This window comes from Camelina sativa, chromosome 12, assembly GCF_030686135.1.
Source record: "Camelina sativa cultivar CO46 ecotype springtype chromosome 12, ASM3068613v1".
In the NCBI taxonomy this organism is placed as follows: domain Eukaryota; kingdom Viridiplantae; phylum Streptophyta; class Magnoliopsida; order Brassicales; family Brassicaceae; genus Camelina; species Camelina sativa.
In genome coordinates, this window is record NC_141891.1 from 41,489,803 (window position 1) to 41,509,492 (window position 19,690).

Genomic DNA, 19,690 nt, shown 5'->3' on the forward strand with positions numbered 1-19,690 from the left:
TTTTAGTCGTTCGAACAAAATAATAAAAAATGTAATACCATGGATTCAAACCTGCATCCGCTCAGTATCTAACAAGATACTTAACCGCTATGACATTAACCATTTATTGCCTTTTAGTAAACAAAACTTTAATATATCGTATTTTGTGTTTCTTCTTCTTCTCCTTTTCCTATTTCTCCATGGCCGACCTTTTCTCACTTTATTTTTCAGAGGTGGCTGCACTGAGAACTACCAAAATGAAGATAGAGACGGAGGGTGAAAATGAATTAGGGCTACTAAATCCATATGGTCAAGCTTGTTTTTGTTTCCAATTAAATTTTCAGATTTCAGAAGAAAACAAATTCCCAAATACCCACAGATCTGATTCACAAATAACCACAACTAGTAACCACGGAAGAGAAGCCAAGCGCTACTCCATCGATAACTCGGGCCCTCCACAAAGATCTGGGAAAACTAAAGAGTAAAAAGAGAAAAAAAAAAAAAAAACTGGATCTAAATCGATTGAAAAGGAAAAAGACACAAAATATATAATTCTTTGTTTATTAGAACATAAAGGTCGTTATTAGTTGTTTTGTTTGTCAACATGTAAAAGTTGTTATCGTCCTAGCGGTTAAGTAGTTCTTCTAATCGTCAATATTCTCTGGTTCGAGACCAGGCATCTACAATTGTTTTTATTTTGTTTGAACGACTAAAACGACATTGTTTTGGTTTTTTCTTCACACGTGGATTCCACGTCAGATTGGCCTAACGGCAAAATTAACAGAGTTACTAATTAACCACGTTTTTGTATAATTAAGCACAAAATCGTAATTCCAGGTATGTAATTTAAATATTTTAAAATTCAATGTATGTTTCCGCATACCCAATAGTCCGATGTATTAATCAAACATATTGGAATTGTCCAGGTATGAAAAAGCCGTTTTTCCCACATTCTTACAAAACAAACTCAAAGGCACCAAAAAAAATTATTTGTCGTCTCTTTCCTTTTCTTATCTTTTTCTTTCTCTTTAGTCACTTATTTTTTTCTCTCTTTCTATAAAATAAAAATTGTAAGTTCTCTCTCTTTTTCGTTTCTCCTTCATCGTCATCATCAACAAACACTCTCTTTTCCAGATTTCATAGCGGACACATCCGGCAAATGCCTTCAGCCTGAATTAAGATAGATCTGATTTGGTGTAGCTTCGACAAAGAAGGCATCAAGATCTCATATGAAATCAAAATTCTTCCATCAACATCCACCTACAAATTCACCATTAATAAGTTAACAATCAAAAAACTTCATCAGAGAAGAAGTTTTAGAGAATAGTAGCTTGGAATCTTCTTTTTCCTTAACCAACTCATCACCGTAACCTACTTAAACATCACCATAACCAGATTCTTCACCACTAATGGATATGGATATGGAGAAGCATGTGGGTATTGTGGCAATTATGAGTAATAGAGCTATCTTATGAATATAATTTTGGTTTCATTGGAATGTTTAAAGATCTGATTCATATCCAAATGCACTTACATATGTTAGCAGGGAGATTGAGTTTGTGAATTGTGATGTGTAGATTAGCTAGAAATGGATGATTCATTTTCTTCTCTTGTGATCCATACATGACTATCCATTATAAGCTATCCACTATAAACTAACCATCTCACCAAAACACATCTGATCCATACCACAAACAAAGCGCAGTTTTGATGATCTAGGCTGAGAGGCCGGAGCTTGCCTAATTTTTTTCCCCAAATGTGTAGTCTCTTCCTAGTAATGATCTCCATTTTTCAAATGTTTCATCTTTACAGATGTGTCTTCCATGACAACGTGTGCATATGGAAACATATTTATTGATTGATTTGGGATTTTTTTTTTTTTTTGTGCACCCAATTCCTTAAATTAAACTAAAAAGATACAAGATAGATGAAGAACACATTCAGACAGACCCGAATTGACAGCTTGGATATTAAAGCAGTTTGAACCAATACAAGATAAAGATAGAGACACAAGCTTGAGGAAGATTGATAGGGTCCAAGAGAAGTATCAAATCTAACTAACACAAGCTTGCCCGTGAAAGTGATAGAATTCAACACAGAATACTCGACTGGGGAGAAGGTAGTCACCATACACTGTGACATTAAAACAAGAACACTCTCAAATGATTCTCCCACGAAGGGGGGGGGGGGAGATTTGAGCAAGGTCACTCTCTCAAATTCTGCTAGCACTTGGAAAAACATGAGCCAACAGAGGAGACGCCGTAGACTGGCTCTGCCTCAAACGCAAACACGAGAACACCAGAGAAGTATCCAGTGAGCAAACTCAGACATAAATGGTTAGGCATGTCAATTAGGGCCAAAGCCCGCAGGCTAGTCCAGCCCAGCCCTGAAAAATACCGGGCTCGGGCATAAATATATATGTCCAGAAAAAATCGGGCCTTACGGGCTCAGTCCGTTTGGGCTATAGGGTTTTTTGGGCTTAGCCCGACCGGGCTCACGCCAGCCCGAAAAGCCTTTTGTACTTTTGTGTTAACATTTTTGTTTGATTGCAATATTTGATTAATGATTTATTGTAAATAAAGTTTTAAACTCTAATCATAGTTTTCATATTTACTTAATAACCTTATTTAATACTTTAAAAAATGTTATCTAGGATATTTTATATAAATTATATATTGTTTTATTTGGTTAAAGTATTAAAATTTTATTTAGTTTTAAAATTTTTCTTGTAAATTAATTTGGTTGTAGTAAATATAGATGAGTTATTAAAATTTTGATTGATTTGTTTTATAGTGTACCTTTACACTGCTTTTTAAGGCTTATAAGTTTAAATTTTCGATCTCTAACATAAGCCCGAAAAAACCCGAAAAGCCTTGTAGCCCTGTTAGGGCCGGGCTCGGGCTTGGACTTTGAAATATAGGCTCGAAAATATTTTAGGCCGGGCTCAAACATATGCGGGCTTTACGGTTTTTGGGCTGGGCCGGGCTGGGCCAGCCCGATTGACACCCTTATAAATGGTCAGACAACAAACCAACAAAAGTGGTTCTAGAATGGAAACTAGTTCCATATATCTGAGACAATAGGGAGAGGGAAGAACCGGTGAAGCCGGAGAAGTATATGGTGTCTAATTCATCTGAACTAGTCTTCACCGCAGCCAAGGGAGGGCAAGAGAAGTATCCAGCAAAAACAGAGAAGTATCTGAGAGTTCCAACCTTGAAACATAGAGAAACGGAAGAGCGACCAACCTTAATCAAAGAGGACGTGTCAAACTGCTCGAGAAACAAAGATGGCGAGGTTGAGAAGACAATTGATTCAGCAACCAAGACAATGGGCCAGTCCCAAACAAGAGGGCCACTGAGATAGATGAACACCTTCAGTGGGGATACGGCTGAGAGGCGGAGGCGAAGAAAATGCGAGTCAAATGACGACAACGACTGAGGTGAAGCTATCTTGACGAGAGGGTCTGGCGGATCTGGAGGTTCTGGTGGGTCCGGAGGAGACAAAACGCTCACCCGCGGCACCAGATCTGGTGGCCCTGGACATGAGAAACCCACCAAAAGCAGCTGTACCCAAGTCATGGGAATGAAACAAGGTTCGCCGGCGTCGTAGATCTGCCGACGTAAATAAGAAAACGGATCTTCGTAGTCCTTAGCTGGACCCGAGAGAGGCGAGAGAAACTCTGATTAAGCGACGAGGATAGCGGGGAAGAACAACGGAGGAAGAAAGACATCATCTCCTCGGCGAGCGGCTGTCTCGGGCTTTGTGCCTGGGAGAGAAAGCAATTAGGGCATTGATTGGGGTTATAATGCAATTTTTTAGATAGAAAAGTATATTAGATAACAAATAGAAAGCTATAAAAATGTTAGACCTTAAAACGTCCTTTAAATTATGTTCATGGGATCGCTAATGATAGTTTGTAATGTAGAACATCTTTATTCTATTTAAGTATACACAATTAAAGTTGAAGTTAGATTATGACACAACAACAACATTGATACATACTATTCGGCCACAAGGACTTGTCATACAATTTATATGTTGCTGTATAGTTTTAAAAAGTTTTGGTCGTTGGGATATACTTGGTAAAATATGCTATGTTTTTGTACAACAGCTATTTATCAAAAGTCAACGAGATTAACTAAGCTGCAACCACAATATAGGGAAACGTATCATAAACATTTATGAGATCATGAATGGTGATACTGCAATAGGATTATTCAATTAACATTGTAGAAGGATTTGTCTTCTTCAGTGAGTTAATCAAAATTACATTGTTAAAAGACTTGTTTAATAGAAAGAGATCGTCTAGTGGATAAGTTAAAGAAAAAAAAAAAAATAGCGATCCAGCTATTCTAGGAAAAAAAAAGAAACATTTTTACAAATTACAATTAATTCATCAAAAGAATTTGTTTTTTCAAAATTGGCCCATGCAGGTTTCGAACCTGCGACCTTCGCGTTATTAGCACGACGCTCTAACCAACTGAGCTAATGGGCCATTTGCTTAAGGGCTACAATCATTGCAAATAATTTTAAAAATTGTTTTTTGTGAATTTTTTTTTTCTAGTTTGGTCAAATTAACCATCATTTTCATTTCAATTTATCAGTCAAGAAAGATAGAAGAAAGATGTTGAAAGTATATTTCATACGGATTAGTCAAAAGAGTATACAAGACAATGTAGAAAAGTAGGGGAGAATGTGCTATATCATCATCGTGCGTGCATGGTTGGTGAGATTATGTTTCGTACTTGTCTCTCCATTAGAGGTTCACCTGCATCTTCTTTCCTCCAATCTTTTCCAGGTAAACTATGAAAAACATTCTAGATCATATATTACACATATATGCGTTAGATTTGTACAATTAGGATATGAATCGTTCTTCTAATCTTTGAGATTTCATCCAAATAATCTTTGAAATTAAGCGTTATAGCTCATTTCTTGGAGAATTTTTTAAGAGTTGAATTTTTCAATTTCTTGTTTGATTAAAGAACTGTCAGAACTATAAAATAGGGTGGATTTAGAGAGTTTTTGTCTGAGTCCAAAATTCTTGGACTGGTGAGTCCAATCTAAGAATTTTCATATAGGCAAGTTTTGAAATGAAACTTTTGATGTGACTAGTATTGATAGAACAGTTATGTAGTTCCAATACTTGGATCCACCTGATAATGAAGATCAAGTTTTTTTTCTTTTCCAGTTTCTCACTTTAATGAATTCTCAATGAATTGTCAAATTTTGATTATAATCTAGGAGTTTTAGATAATCTTTGTATGTGAATAAGATGATTTCAAGTGCCCTTGTTGACTTAAAAGTGAAGATCAAGTTTCTTTCATGTTTTTCTGAGTTTAATGGATCCATTGGTTTATGTGTTTTGTGATTGAATTTGATCAGAGAAACTCCTAATGGCTGAGTCTACGAGCAATACCGCATCGAAAAAGCTCATTCAAATTGATGTAAGCTCGGATTCAGTGTGTCCATGGTGCTTTGTGGGAAAGAAGAATCTTGACAAAGCCATTGATGCATCTAAAGATCGATACAACTTTGAGGTTACCTCTCACTACTCTCTAATATTTCGTTTACTTGAAGAATGATTGAGATGGTGACAGTACTTGTCTCTTGAAAAATAAACGTAGATCCGATGGCGTCCGTTTTTTTCTTGATCCATCTGCACCAAAAGAAGGTGGTGAGTAAGAAAGAGTTTTATAGACAGAAATATGGAAACAGATATGAAGGAATGTTCGCACAAATGACCAAGGTTATTATTTAACTTACCAATTCTTTAACGTAGCTTATGTTCTTGTTGAGACAATCTTGAGATAATCTTTCATTTCACTACAGGTCTTTAAAGGTCTTGGCTTAGAGTTTGACACATCCGGTCTCACGTAAGCACCAAGATATTTTCTTTTAGTTTATCAACAATGAAGAGAGATATCTTTTGTCTATTTTGTCTAAATGTTTTTTTGTTTATAAGAACAGTGGAAACAGTCTGGATAGTCATAGACTTATACATTATGCCGGTAAACAAGCGCCGGAGAAACAACATGAACTTGTTGAGGAATTGTTTATCGGTTACTTCACGCAGGGAAAGTTCATTGGTGACAGGTGTTAAACACAAAGCTCTTATCCCAAAAAAAATATGTAAAACAGTTTTGTTTTGGGATAGATAAGCCTTTAAGTATCCTTACTTTGTACTGTTTTGGGATAGATAAGCCTTAGACGTTAACTGGACATAACCTTGCGGATGAATTCAGGGAGTTTTTGGTGATACGGCTAACAAGGTTGGGATAGAAGGAGCAGAAGAATTACTCTCAGACCCCAACACTGGAGTCACAGAGGTGTGTTTGAATCATGTGATTATTAGTGTTTGTTCTGTAGGAAAATGTGTTGAATGATGTGTTCTTAACTTTTTTTTTTTATAATGAAAGGTGAAAGAAGAGCTGGCAAAGTATTCACAAAATATCAGTGGAGTTCCAAATTATACGGTAAGTTTTCGCGCTACATATCGATTGGCCTTTATAAGATCATGGCAAAACTCTAGTACAGAGTGAAACAGACCGCCATTTTTAATGTGTCCTTGTAGTCTTGTATCCTTACTTTGTACTGTTTTTTTTTCTTTTTTCTGATTAACGGGAAGGTGAAAGTGAGTGGTGCGCAACCGCCCGAGATATTCCAGAATGCGTTTAAAGCGGCCTCAGCTTGAAATACAAACAGTGAACTCAAGAGTTGTTGAAGCTTTTAATGTCCATGGAGACTGTGTTTATTTTCTTTGAGCTTTGCGTTTTTTACTGTTTCAATAAGTTGGTGTAATAATACAAATTTGGTGTGTTTCAATAAGTTGGTGTAATAATACAAATGTGGTGTTTCAATAAGCTGGTGTAGTGATACAAATTAGGTCTTTGATGGATTGTCTAATAAATTCAAAGAAGTTGAATAGAAACACAACGTTTCATCCTTGTTCTTCTTCTTGCTCTGATTTCAGAAATAAAAATATTGTTTCGGGTTGATAAGCCATATATGTTTATCATTTATATTCAGATGAAAACAAAAGTGATTGAAAGATTCATACTTTTTTCATTCCAATAAACTTTTTGAAGATAAATAATGATATATATATATATATATATGAGTCTATAATATTAGGAGATATCACACAATTCTCATATTTACTGTCAAAGGCATCTGGATATTCACAGAAAGTTTTATGTACAAGTGATTTCTCTCTGTTTATTCTATAGAGCAAGACTCAACTCCTTTTTTTGTTCTTTGAGGAAGCCTTTATTACAATGCTAAGAAGTTTCGTTTTCATCAAATGCCATCACCTGAAAGATTAGGTTGGAAAAAAATTAGCTAAAGATGCATTAACTCCAAAATGTTAATTTATGTCATGGTTCATATGACCAAGAATAGTATGAGAAATGGACCAGTCCATTCTTTTCTTTTCTTTTTTTTTTTTTTTGGATCTCAGGACCAGTCTACTTATGGATGCAATAAATGTTAATGCTTAAAATGGAGTAGAGAAAATTCTAATACAAAATGATGCACATTTAATATCTATGAAGGAGACTGATGTAACATTTAACCAAATTTGAAGTTTAAAACTTGTAAGAAAGCGACGAGTTACCTTTCCACAGACAGGGCAAGTTTCACTTCTCTCCATCCATTCATAGATACAACTAAGGTGGAAATGGTGAGAACACTTGGTTATTATCTTTGGATTCTCCGGGGTGTAATCTGCACATTGTAAAACAAAGAATTCTGAAACCAATATTGCATCAAAGCACTCGCAACGATTTCGTTATCTACATAATTCCATTCTAAGAACTTTAACGTAACTATCCTGAGATGGCCTAATTACTCAGGAGAGCATTAAATCAAGAAATGGAAACCATGAAAGCAACTTATAAAGATATACTAACAACCTAACACACTCCTTATCACGCGGTAATAAGCTAAACAAAACTGCATATGATGAGTTCAAAGAGAATAATAACAGCATCAAACTAGTGTCTTAGTTTTACCATCAAGGCAGGTTGGACAAATATCTTCATCATCCGATTCTGCGTAATAATTTTCAATCCCCGGCACTGTTTTCGACTTTGCAATGGTTGATGAACCTTTAGAATACAATTCTTTCGAACCATCTTCACAATCAGACTTACTCCATTTACCTCCACCACCCAAAGCTTCAGAACTCATTTCAGTATCACCTCTTAATGGTTGTGATTCTTCACCTGAATGGCTAGAGCCCTTAACAAGACGAAAATACCTAGGATCAGCATCGTAAGGCAATGGTCTTGGAGGAGAATGATACACATTAGACAGAGAGTCATCAAGTGCTGTTGTTGAATTCATCACTGTAGCAGTCTCGACGGTTGAAGGTATCGGATGCATTCCCCCTCTATTAAATAACGATGCATACTACACAAAAAAAAAGAGGTAGACCATAAGTTTCAGCAAAACCAGAGTTCATATCTACCAAAGCATGAGAAGATATTAATGATTTTGATGTATCATTGCTTAATTGATGAAGAAGGTGGAAAGAACATACCAAACCCATGAAACTCTGGAGGAAGCAATTTAGACATGGACAGTTCCTCCTAGTCATGGAAGTGTTTGGATTCACATAACTCTCAAAGAGATCAACTTGAAAGCAACAACAGAAAGCACCCATATCTTCAACAACTCAATAACCTCAAGTTTTCAAATTTTACAGAGAATGAGAGAGGAACCGCCAATTTCACAGAAGTTTTTTTTTTCACTAGCTCCCGCAAACCAGAATCCTCTCTCTCTCTTCTAAACTGCAAAACTCTTGTTCTTACAGTCGAATCACCACCTGTAATAGAAGAAACATATCAAAATTTTACATTTCTAAAAACCAAATGAAACCAGGCAACCTGCTAATACAAGTTCTAGAAAAATCAAGTTTTAGGAAAAAAAAGATTCGTTCTTTAATGTATGAGAAAAAAAAAAGCATCAACCTTTGAGAAAAAAAAGCATAAATCAGAGAGATGAAACCAAAATATGAAGGAATCATCAGAAGCTTATCAAAGAAGGGTTTTTCGAAACCGATGAAACATTAGATGATCATCAGTAATGAATGGTATTCAATCAAATCATATGATCATCAAATACAATTTTTAAAAAGAAGTAGAAAAAAAAACAGAGGAATCGATGAGCACCTTTTGAGATAGAGAAGCCTGAGAAAAAATCCAGAAGCAATGAGAAAAAAACAAACCCCCAGGAAATCTCCGGGTAATTAATTAAAATTAATCTGTTGACTAATTCTTTAAAAATGAAGATTTTTTTCAGGTTTCTCTTCTAAAAAGTGCAGAATGATTTTCCCGGAATAATAGCGATCCTTCCTCTCTCTCTCTCTTTCTTTCTTTCTTTCTCGTCTTTGTCTTCTTCTTCCTTTTTCATCCATACCTTTTTGGTCGAACTTTTAACCAGGAAAAATACAGAAATTTTCCAGAAACAGTCCCTTTAATTTTACTTATTTTTACTTTTGACCCTAAATGTTTGATTACAAGCTTAAGCTACCCTAATTTTGACTCTACACTCTCTCTTATCATTCACTAGTTCTCTTTGCAGTCAGTGTTGTTAAGTTCACATCTGAACAATTCACCAAGATATTTGTGCCAGCTCAAAAGATTTAAATGTCGCGACATCAAAATGGTATTTTAATTTTACTTACATAGTTGGAGTTGTGGATTTGTGTTCAACTTTAAAATCAACTGTTTTCTTTTACCAAGAAGCAAAAACATAAACACACAAATTTTTGAAATAGTCACTAACAACAAAATGTCTTTGAGTTTAACAACTTGTAAGTACCCTAATTAATATAGTATCATGAATGTGCCAACCTTGATAAGGTCAAGTGGATCTAAACTTATCTCTACACCTGATTGATAGTCAAAATTGTAATAAAATCTCACAAAGACCACACCACAATATGTGAAGAGGAGCCAAGTATCGCCTTGAAGTTCAACTACCCACTTTGGCAACTTTCCTTTGCTCGGTTTGGCCTGACAAGGGGCACTGCATCTCCGTCCAACTTATAGGAACCATTGTTTCGCCTGCACAATCAATCACCAGACCACGAAAAGGAAGTTAACTATGATCATTCAAAAGGAAATTAACTTCATGACATATAAGTGCCAAAAGAAGTAAATTACAAGTTGGAAATGTATACACTTTGATATGTGAACAGCTCAGCTATAGACTTAATAGTTTCCAAGAGTAGGAAAATAAAAGAATATACCTGCAGCACTCTCTGCTGAGACCACACCAAGTTCATTCTTAGCAGTCGACAAATAGTATGCCCGTGCATCACCAAGAGACAGCTTTAAGAGTCCAAAGTTAAGGAAACTTCAGATGTTATTCCCTAAAACATCATATACTATTATAGATTACAACTACGCTACATTCGAATTACATTATACAACAAGATGTGTGAGTGAAAAGAGTAACTGGATGGCACAAGGTAACAAATCCTAGAAATGTTTAAGCACTGGTCGACCCCTAAACTGTAAAAAGTACCAGATACTAATAGACAGTAAGTAAGAAATCTTAGGTGTGCAAAGGATACAACCATAGCTCTAACAATGTCACCAGCATGGAAAGACTGATGCAAGTCAACTTTGTCAATCTCTGTTGCTCTAACATCTTGTTGCCTTTGAAAGAGCAAACACAAGTTAGATCAACACATAAAACAAAACCAAATCAACACCATAGAAGCATGAGAAATTCCAACCTGATCACGCCAGCAAAATTTTCACGAACGGCCTTTGGACCAACACATAAGATATCAACAGCAGCCATCCGAGCCATAACTTTAGTCACCTATCAAAAAATAACAGAGAATCAGAGTTCCAAAATTACTTATTTTCTAGTATGAACATCAATGAATCCACAAGTACAAAACTCACTCTTGCTATGACAACAGAACCAGGCTCTGGTATAGGACCATGTGCCTTGTGACCCGTAACTTCCACAACAGCTCTCTGCTTTGCCATTTTGATGATCCAATAAGTTATATATATATATATCAATAAATAATCACAAAAACAAGTATAACAATCCAACGATTTTGATTTCAATTACAATCAACAATCCAACGATTTTAATTTCTCAGAGGATTCAGCAAGCTATATTAATGTAACAGAGGAATCAATCACTTGAAAAAAAAATTGAAACAAAGCACGAAACCTGGTCAAGTGATTCGGGAAGAGGAGAAACAATCCGACGAGTTCCTGTGAGGGAAGCGTAGATGGTTGTGTCGTTGACGTAAGCTCCTTTTCCGGCTTTAAACTCAGTAGCTTTCCCAATTACATCTCCCGGCGTTACTAGCTCCGTCGTCATAGTTTCAAAATTTTCCGATTTGAGACTGTGAAACAAACAAAACCCTAGGAACCTGAGGGTTTTTGATCGGCAAATTTAACCAGGAAAAACATAAATTTCCGGAAATATGTCCCTTTCATATTTTGTAAATTCAATTTTGACCCTATAGTTTTGAATTATACTTTAAGCTACTTTAATTTTGACCCATCTGTTTTTTAAATTACACAGTCCGACCCGGATACACCTAATACCCGAATCCTAACCCGGTTAATTTTTCAAGTTTCAACAGTCGACGACACACTTGCAGAAAAAATTCGAGTTTGATTCCCTTGGAATTGGAAAAATCCAATAAACAAACAAGCGGGACCTTCAATTTTGAAATCTCTCTATCCAGATCCATCTCTCCGTCATAGTCTTCCTCTTACCGTCACCGGAACCGGCGAGAATTAGTCTTCGTAATTCCAGATCTGTTCGTATAGTACTTTTTCATCCTACCGAGTTCATCGGATTATTCAGTTCGCTTGATTGTTTCTACATTTCTCGAATTGAATAGGTTAAAAAAATGTGTACGTACTCGATTTGAGTAACCTAGGTGTTTCGGTACGTTTCTGTTTTGGATTTGAGCAAAAAGACGGAAAGCATGAGTAGAAATTTCGGAAGTTTCGTGAAGATTTGAGGGATTGGTTTTAGGTATTTGTAGTTGTAGAGAGAATGCAGAGTTTAACGAGTTCAGCTCCGACACCGGAGGCGATACTAGAATGGTTACAGAAGGAGATGGGGTACAGGCAATTAGGTCCGTATAGTGGATCAAGCAAGTCTCATGTTCCTTCCATTGATGCTATTAGGAAGATTTGTAGAGGGAATATGATACCTGTTTGGAATTTTTTGATAAACCGAGTGAAATCGGAGAAGACAGTGGAGAGAATTAGGGCGGAACATTACAGTTCATGGAGGAAGTAGTAATGCTGCAAGCGTTGGGAGTTCTGCGAATCCTGTGAAGGAGGAGGGTAAGGGAAAAGGACGGCGGAAGGAAAAGACAGTGACTGGGGAGAGTTCGAGTTATGCAGAGGGTAGAGAGGCTGCATTGCAGGAAAGGGAATTAGCTGCAAAGGAGGTGGAGAGATTGAGGAACATAGTGAGGAGGCAAAGAAAAGATTTGAAAGCTAGAATGTTGGAGGTTTCTAGAGAAGAAGCAGAACGGAAAAGGATGCTTGACGAAAGAGCAAATTACAGGTTTGATTTAAATCTTCATTTTGGATACAGTGTTTCAATACTTTGCTCTCACTTGTAAGAGAATACAATAGAAAAAACCTGCACCACTTAGCTTTCTCTGATTGTGGCTATGCGTTTTTATCACTAGTCTTATGTCCCCAACAGAACCGTTATAAGTATAGCTTTTTATCTTTGTCATGTTTAGCTAGTTAGAGTCTGTGCCATGTTTAGCTGGTTTCGATTTCGTTCTCTGTGATTAAAGCAGTCATGTATATATATATAGCCCTGAAATTTTTCTTTTTAGGTCATGTTGATTCTCCAAGAATCTTGATATACCTCTACGATGGAATATATGAGATTTCTTCAGGCTATTGTGTTGCTTTGGTTTCATGGATATGCCACATCAACCATTCTTAAGTTTGTATCCATGCTTAATGATATTAATTTTCTATTTTCCCCTGTCATGAAGCTTTATCAACAGCATCGCTCTGTTGAAATGCATTGAAACTGCTGATACAACAATGGAAATCGTTGTTTCTGTTATGCTCAGTCTATCTTTCAAATTGTTTGGTGAGTTTTTTTTTGTTTCCTTTTTTCAGACACAGGCAAGCATTATTGGAAGCTTATGATCAACAATGCGACGAAGCAACGAGAATATTTGCAGAGTATCACAAAAGGCTACAAGTCTACGTTAATCAAGCAAATGATGCAAAACGGTCTGTCAATTCGTCGAATGAAGTGTCAAGCAGCCTCAGTGCTAACAGTGAGAGGGAAGCTGTTTATTCCACTGTCAAAGGAACTAAGTCTGCAGATGATGTCATTCTCATGGAAACAACCCGAGAGCGAAATATCAGAATAGTTTGTGATTTGCTTGCATCACACATGATTGAAAGAATACGTAACTTTTTCCCTGCATACGAAGGAAATGGAATTTGTTCCCATCCTGAGCTGGAAACAGCCAAGCTCGGTTTTGAATATGATGGAGAAATAACTGATGAGATGAAAACTGTTATAGTAAATTCCCTGAGGGGTCCTCCTCTGCTGCTTCAGGCTATCGCTGCATACACTTTACGTATTAAGACCCTGATATCCAGAGAGATGGAGAAGATTGATGTCAGAGCAGATGCTGAAATGTTAAGGTGTCTTCTGACTTCCCTCTTATGCCACACTGTTATTGTGTACTCCTGATTCTGTAGTGTGTGATTCACTCAAATGCACCTTGCATGCTATTTTTTGCTAATTCTCTTGAGACTGATGCGGAAGATTATGAAACTCATATAGCAATCTAGTACTTTCTGATTTCGTTGCAGCTAACTTCTATTGAAACGTATTTTGATCTGGTCAATATGAGCTGTTCCTGGGCTTCCTTTAAGTTATGTTTGATCAATGATTATTGTATCTCTATCTTATATCAAGTTTTCAGTTTTCACCAAATGAGTCATATCTGCTTTCTTAAGTTCTTGTTCCAGGGTTGCTTTGGACTAACATAAGCAATTGGATGTCAATCTATTTACAGGTATAAGTTTGAGAACAACCGGGTAACAGACAATTCTTCTTCTGATGTGAGCTCGCCTTTGAGTTATCAGTTTAATGGTAATGGGAATATAGGCACAGACACACATTTCCAAGGATCTAACAACCAGCTCCTTGAACGGCAGGTTGTTTTCTTTGTCTAGTTTTGCTGGTTCTTCTTCTAATTTGTACATACAGTGAAAGGAGAGTTATTCAAGTTAAGAAAATGTTAAATTCAGACAGATATTTGGTTTGGTCTTCCACTGTTGTTTTTTGTATGTGTTGCACTGTACGGCCATATTTTTAAAGTCTGTTTATCTTACCTTTCACCTGTGCTACTTTTTCCAGAAAGCGCATGTTCAACAATTTTTGGCTACTGAAGATGCACTTAACAAAGCGGCCGAAGCTCGTGATTTATGCCACAAATTTATCAACCGTTTGCATGGAAGTGCTGATGCAGCTTCACATTCGTTTTCTGGAGGCACAACACAGAATGGTAGCAATCTTAGGCAATTTGAGGTAGATGCCAGATTCCCTTGATTTCTTTAGTTTTTTTCCTTCCACTTGAATCTTAGAAGAATAATTATATTCTTGTACAATTCTACAATCACAATACTTTTATGTATGTCATGTAGCAGGCACTGCATAACTGATTCTCAGTTATCATGAAGTTCATTGTATGTTTAATATACATGCAGATATATTTGCTTGAACAAGCTATCCAATTTTTCTTTTGCAGTTGGATGTATGGGAAAGGAAAGAGAAGCTGCTGGTTTGAGGGCTAGCTTAAACACACTGTTATCTGAAATACAACGGCTAAACAAATTATGTGCAGAACGAAAAGAAGCCGAAGATTCCTTGAAAAAGAAGTGGAAGAAAATTGAGGAATTTGATGCTCGCAGATCCGAACTTGAAACCATATATACAACTCTTCTCAAGGCCAACATGGTAATATCCCAACTGATTCTTTCATTAAATTGTTAAGTGATAATTACTATAGGCAATACTCTGACCTTTTTTTATATAGGATGCTGTTGCATTCTGGAATCAGCAACCCCTCGCTGCAAGGGAATATGCAGCAGGAACTGTAATTCCAGCTAGTGAAGTTGTTGTGGACATTTCAAACAGCGCAAAAGATTTTATTGAGAAAGAAGTGTCTGCTTTCTTTCAAAGTCTGATAACTCTCTCTATATGCTTCCGGCTACTCCCCAGGTATGTAAATTGTCAGATGACATTCTAGCAATTTCTGCCAGATACAAGTTCAATCGGAAGATATATATTTGACTGATAACTGAAGACTGATGTTTGTTGCACAATACACAAATAACAGAAGTTGCATATAGAAATGTGTGGTATATGTTCAAGCCTCAAGGTTCTTTTGGTCTGTAAGTCAAATAATCATGCATCATAGAAGAACATTGGGAATATGCTTCAAGCAACATTTTTGCTGGTCTCATAGGTGTAACGGAATGTGAAAATAGAAGACTTAGTGTTCTTTCAAATTAGCAAACTTGTATATAGATAAATGCCTCGATTCTGTTCATTTATATGAAAATCTTCTTCAACAGGGACTTCTAGAGTCTATGGGAGCTAATGGATCAACAGGACCTGAAGCTGTTGCCTATGCAGAGAAGAATGCTGCTCTATTAACTGCAAGAGCAGGTGCAAGAGATCCATCAGCAATTCCATCTATATGTCGCATTTCTGCTGCCCTTCAATATCCTGCAGGTGAAATTTTCTTCTTTTTAGAAAAAAAAAATACCCAATGACGTACAGTTCATCCCTCTGGAAAGGTTCATGTGTATTGAACCATACCAGTTTGAAAGAGCTTCCTATTGGAAACCATTGCTCATTGTCTCATGAATTAAAGTGTCTTTCAGTGCTATGCAAAATCAAATAAAACAAACATCGAAAACACTTGTTCTTAGCACTGTTGGTTCATCAACCTACCACGTAGATTGATGTATGCTAGAATAGCCACATAGATTTGCTGCTGGTTTCAAGCATAGAAAGTGTTCCCTGATATGAAATCCTTTCATAGGCCACAATGTTTTAGTGGCTTCTTAGTAGGGTTTGATTATAATGAATATTCTTGCTTCTTAAATAGGTCTGGAGGGTTCAGATGCAAGTTTGGCCTCAGTTTTAGAGTCTCTTGAGTTCTGCTTACGGGTTCGTGGTTCTGAAGCATGTGTTTTAGAAGACTTAGCAAAGGCAATCGATTTGGTCCATATACGACAGGATCTAGTTGAAAGTGGTCATTCTCTGTTAGATCATGCTTTCCGCGCGCAGCAAAAATATGAAAGGTAAGACGTATTCCTCTGTACTTTGGCATACACAGGCCACCGATATCGGTATTTATTTATTCCTATGTAAACTTTCATTGTACTAACTATGTATTTTGTATGCAGAACAACTAATTACTGCCTAGATCTCGCTTCTGAGCAAGAGAATACAATATCGGACCAATGGTTGCCTGAACTTAGGACTGCAGTCCAGAATGCTCAAGCCTCCTCTGAGCACTGCAAATACGTCAGGGGTTTGGTATGAAACTAATTTTAACTAAAATTCTTGTTTGTTATGCATAATATAGTACAGATGGTGACCATCTTAATGCATTTTCATGTGGACGTTCTAAGTCATATGGCTCCCAAAGTATGGCTTGTCTGAACCATAAAATGAGAAGCATAAAATCTGCCTGGCCGTGTTTAAATGAATTTTGGTTTGTGTTTGGGATTTGAGATCCTTCTTACAGTTGGTGCTCTTTAAGCTTACCTTTTAATTTAGTCTCCATTATAACTAGTTAATTTAACTTTCACTGGACAATGGTTTACAAGATTGCGCAAATCAAGTTTATGTTTTCTAGTCTTTTAGTTGTCTGTCATATATTGTACTAAAATCCTTATTTACCTTCTTTTTTTTTTTTTTAATTCTTCGGCACACCCTTTCACATACGAAGCTTGATAACATTTTTGTTTGTGTATTTAATGCAGCTCGATGAATGGTGGGAACAGCCTGCAGCAACAGTTGTTGATTGGGTCACTGTAGATGGTCAAAGTGTTGCAGCTTGGCAAAACCATGTCAAACAGCTTCTTGCCTTTTACGATAAAGAATCATTGAGAACGTAAAAAACCCTGTCGTGGCCCGCTCAATTCTCATTATACACACTAGTGAAACTGATCTTCTACAACAATGTATGCAAAGTGGGAAAACTCGATGTGCAGTTTGTAAAGAAAATGGTAACTCTTCTTCTCTTTTTGTGTGTCGTCGTTATAGTTCCTCAGGTTATATTTTTACATCATTGCGGGAAACTAATGTGTTTCGCCATTTGTGTTTTGTGGGTTTTTAATCAAGTATCTCCGTTTTTCTGATTCTCTTAATCAGTCTTGTATCACGAGGTTTGTGTTTCATACATTGTTAGCTAATATGAATCAGGTTTCTGCAACATTGTAAGCCCTTCTTTTAGCTTCAATCTTTGAATGTGAATGTTTGAGAGATAAAGACTGTGTTGCCAACTACTTCTTGTTGTGTATACAAGTCACGGTCGTGAGGGTTTTGAGGAATACTCTTGAACATTAAACTCTCGTGAAGATTGGATTCTGTTGGTTTTAACACGGACAGTAATGGAATTATCTAGTCCAGTGAAGTTACCAAATCGAAATTCAAGATATATGATCTATAAATTTAGAGAATCAGTTACCAGTTTTTTTAATGTTTAAAGATCAATTATGAGAAATTAGAGAAAAATATATCATAAACAAAAGAATAAATCGTCTGAATGAAGGAAAAAAAAAACAAAAGAATAAATACCAAGGTTTTGTTATTTTGTTCTTTGTGTTCCCAGAAACTGAAATCAATAATGTTGTTGAATCACGGGACAGAAAAAGAACAAAATAACTTTTTGAAGAAGCAGGTTTCAGTGTCTTATAATAATATCAGAGTAAAAACAAAACCACATTCAACTCTAAAGGCGCAGGGCTCCAAAATGTCTCCTCTTCTCATCCTCATCTTCATTGCCTCAACCATAACATTCAGTAGTAATTATTCTTCAGTGGCTACAACTCTACCTGACACTGTCCATCGTAACAACAAGAACCTCTTCTCAGTCTCAGGTATCATCATCACCACAAACTGGTTTTAGTATTTAGAAACTTTTCTCTTTTCTATTTTGAGAAGTTTTTGTCTTCTTCTTTGTGGATATGTGAAGGTGAGCTTAATTGCAAATTCAGACAAGCACAACAACAAAGGTTCAGAAAGGAGACAAAAGGTCATCACAGAGAATTTCAAGTTTTGTGTCCTTTCTCTGAGGTGAGATGTGCAAAGACTCGACGGATTCTGAAACATATTAGGCAAGCAAGAAGAAGAGATCATCGACACAAACAGAAGACATCACCAAGACACCTACCAAACAACGCAAACACAAACAAGAACCCAATAGACAAGAAGTTCTTTTTCCCACCTCCATTGTTTTTCCCTCCAAACCCATTTGCACCACCGTCGATTTTTCCCCCTAACCCATTTGCACCCCACCTTCAATTTTCCCACCCAACCCATTTCAGCCGCCGCCACCTTCGATATTCCCACCCAATCCATTTCAGCCACGGCCACCGCCACCTTCGATATTCCCTCCAAACCCGTTTCAGCCTCCTCGTGCTCCACCTCCATCAATATTCCCTCCATTATTTCCACAGCCTCCTCCTGCTCCTCCTCCATCGATATTTCCTCCATTATTTCCTCAGCCTCCTCCTCCCGCTCCTCCTCCATCAATATTCCCTCCAAACCCATTTCAGCCTCGTCCACCTCAGCCTCCTCCCGCTCCTCCTCCATCGTTATTCCCTCCATTATTTCCTAAGCCTCCTCCACCCCCAGCTCTTCCTCCTCCATCAATATTCCCTCCAAATCCATTTCAGCCTCGTCCTCCTCTTCCAACTCCTCCTCCTCCGCCATGGTCTATCTTTCCTCCACTGCCACCGATCTTTCCAGGCTTAAATCCACCACCGCCACCTCCCCCTCCCCCTCCTCCACCTCCATCAATCTTTCCATTTCCTCCATTCCCGTTCTTCCCACCACCACGCAACCCTGGCCCTCCTCCTGCTTCATCTTCTTCAGCAAACAAGCAGCCTCCTTAATACGAACAAGAGTATCATAATATATATACCAAACATTTACATATCTGTTGTTGTATATGACAGTCATATATTTACATAAGGGTAAAAAATAAAATATGAGTTTTCAACTTCTACATCTGTTCCTGAATCTATAGATCTAGATACTATGGCTCAAATCAAATTTACTTCTCAAATGAAGCTCACAACATGATACAGGCATTTCATTTATTTCAACATGTTAGAAGTTTGTAGTACAGCAGTGTAAGAAAGAGAAGGGCAAGAAGTTATATTTATCTAGGAGACCATATGCTTGAAAAAATGCCATTAAATGGAACAATCTTTACTTATGGAGTTTTGAAAGGGGGAAAAAGCTTAAAAATACCCCATCTATTTTTTATTTGGAAGTTTAATACCTCGTCTTTTTTGGTTGGAAGAAAAATACTTCATTTAATTAAAACGTGTGATTTAATACTCAAACTAATAAATTTTGTTAGTTTCATACTTACGATTTTTTGACAAAAATAAAAATTTCATTTTTACTCTTACTA

General features: G+C 36.8%; 5 protein-coding genes, 1 non-coding gene and 1 pseudogene across 7 annotated transcripts; 4 read left to right on the forward strand and 3 right to left on the reverse strand.

The window, feature by feature from the left end:
• Window positions 1-4,400: 4,400 nt before the first annotated feature.
• TRNAI-AAU (transfer RNA isoleucine (anticodon AAU)) lies at window positions 4,401-4,474 on the reverse strand. Its single transcript has one exon. It is a non-coding gene; the product is annotated as a tRNA-Ile (tRNA).
• Window positions 4,475-4,602: 128 nt separating this feature from the next.
• LOC147933454 (uncharacterized) lies at window positions 4,603-6,311 on the forward strand (annotated as a pseudogene). Its single transcript, XR_015574345.1, has 6 exons — window positions 4,603-4,777; window positions 5,365-5,519; window positions 5,607-5,728; window positions 5,812-5,855; window positions 5,950-6,075; window positions 6,179-6,311. The product of XR_015574345.1 is annotated as an uncharacterized LOC147933454 (transcript).
• Window positions 6,312-7,021: 710 nt separating this feature from the next.
• Window positions 7,022-9,391, reverse strand: LOC104732948 (E3 ubiquitin-protein ligase At3g02290). Its single transcript, XM_010452553.3, has 5 exons — window positions 9,153-9,391; window positions 8,522-8,806; window positions 7,992-8,391; window positions 7,595-7,704; window positions 7,022-7,292 (listed from the first exon to the last, which is right to left on the reverse strand). Exons 2-5 carry the CDS (start codon window positions 8,642-8,644, stop codon window positions 7,260-7,262), a joined length of 666 nt encoding a protein of 221 aa, XP_010450855.1. The 5' UTR covers window positions 8,645-8,806; window positions 9,153-9,391; the 3' UTR covers window positions 7,022-7,259.
• A 341-nt stretch (window positions 9,392-9,732) lies between these two features.
• LOC147933455 (uncharacterized) lies at window positions 9,733-11,453 on the reverse strand. Its single transcript, XM_087479382.1, has 6 exons — window positions 11,182-11,453; window positions 10,902-10,976; window positions 10,727-10,815; window positions 10,562-10,646; window positions 10,235-10,316; window positions 9,733-10,049 (listed from the first exon to the last, which is right to left on the reverse strand). The coding sequence occupies exons 1-6, from the start codon at window positions 11,332-11,334 to the stop codon at window positions 9,958-9,960; spliced, it is 576 nt and encodes a 191-aa protein (XP_087335508.1). The 5' UTR covers window positions 11,335-11,453; the 3' UTR covers window positions 9,733-9,957.
• Window positions 11,454-12,071: 618 nt separating this feature from the next.
• On the forward strand, window positions 12,072-15,183 carry LOC147933456 (AUGMIN subunit 5-like). The gene is made up of 8 exons (XM_087477466.1): window positions 12,072-12,106; window positions 12,226-12,546; window positions 13,125-13,664; window positions 14,042-14,183; window positions 14,386-14,546; window positions 14,736-14,985; window positions 15,065-15,124; window positions 15,166-15,183. The coding sequence occupies exons 1-8, from the start codon at window positions 12,072-12,074 to the stop codon at window positions 15,181-15,183; spliced, it is 1,527 nt and encodes a 508-aa protein (XP_087333592.1).
• LOC147933457 (AUGMIN subunit 5-like) lies at window positions 13,125-17,535 on the forward strand. Its single transcript, XM_087479381.1, has 9 exons — window positions 13,125-13,664; window positions 14,042-14,183; window positions 14,386-14,556; window positions 14,777-14,985; window positions 15,065-15,249; window positions 15,606-15,765; window positions 16,145-16,340; window positions 16,446-16,578; window positions 17,028-17,535. Exons 5-9 carry the CDS (start codon window positions 15,229-15,231, stop codon window positions 17,160-17,162), a joined length of 645 nt encoding a protein of 214 aa, XP_087335507.1. The 5' UTR covers window positions 13,125-13,664; window positions 14,042-14,183; window positions 14,386-14,556; window positions 14,777-14,985; window positions 15,065-15,228; the 3' UTR covers window positions 17,163-17,535.
• A 401-nt stretch (window positions 17,536-17,936) lies between these two features.
• Window positions 17,937-19,270, forward strand: LOC104732951 (uncharacterized). The gene is given in 3 exon segments (XM_010452558.3): window positions 17,937-18,146; window positions 18,242-18,556; window positions 18,559-19,270. Coding segments are annotated over 3 exon segments (1,047 nt in total). The 5' UTR covers window positions 17,937-18,019; the 3' UTR covers window positions 19,164-19,270.
• Window positions 19,271-19,690: the final 420 nt, after the last annotated feature.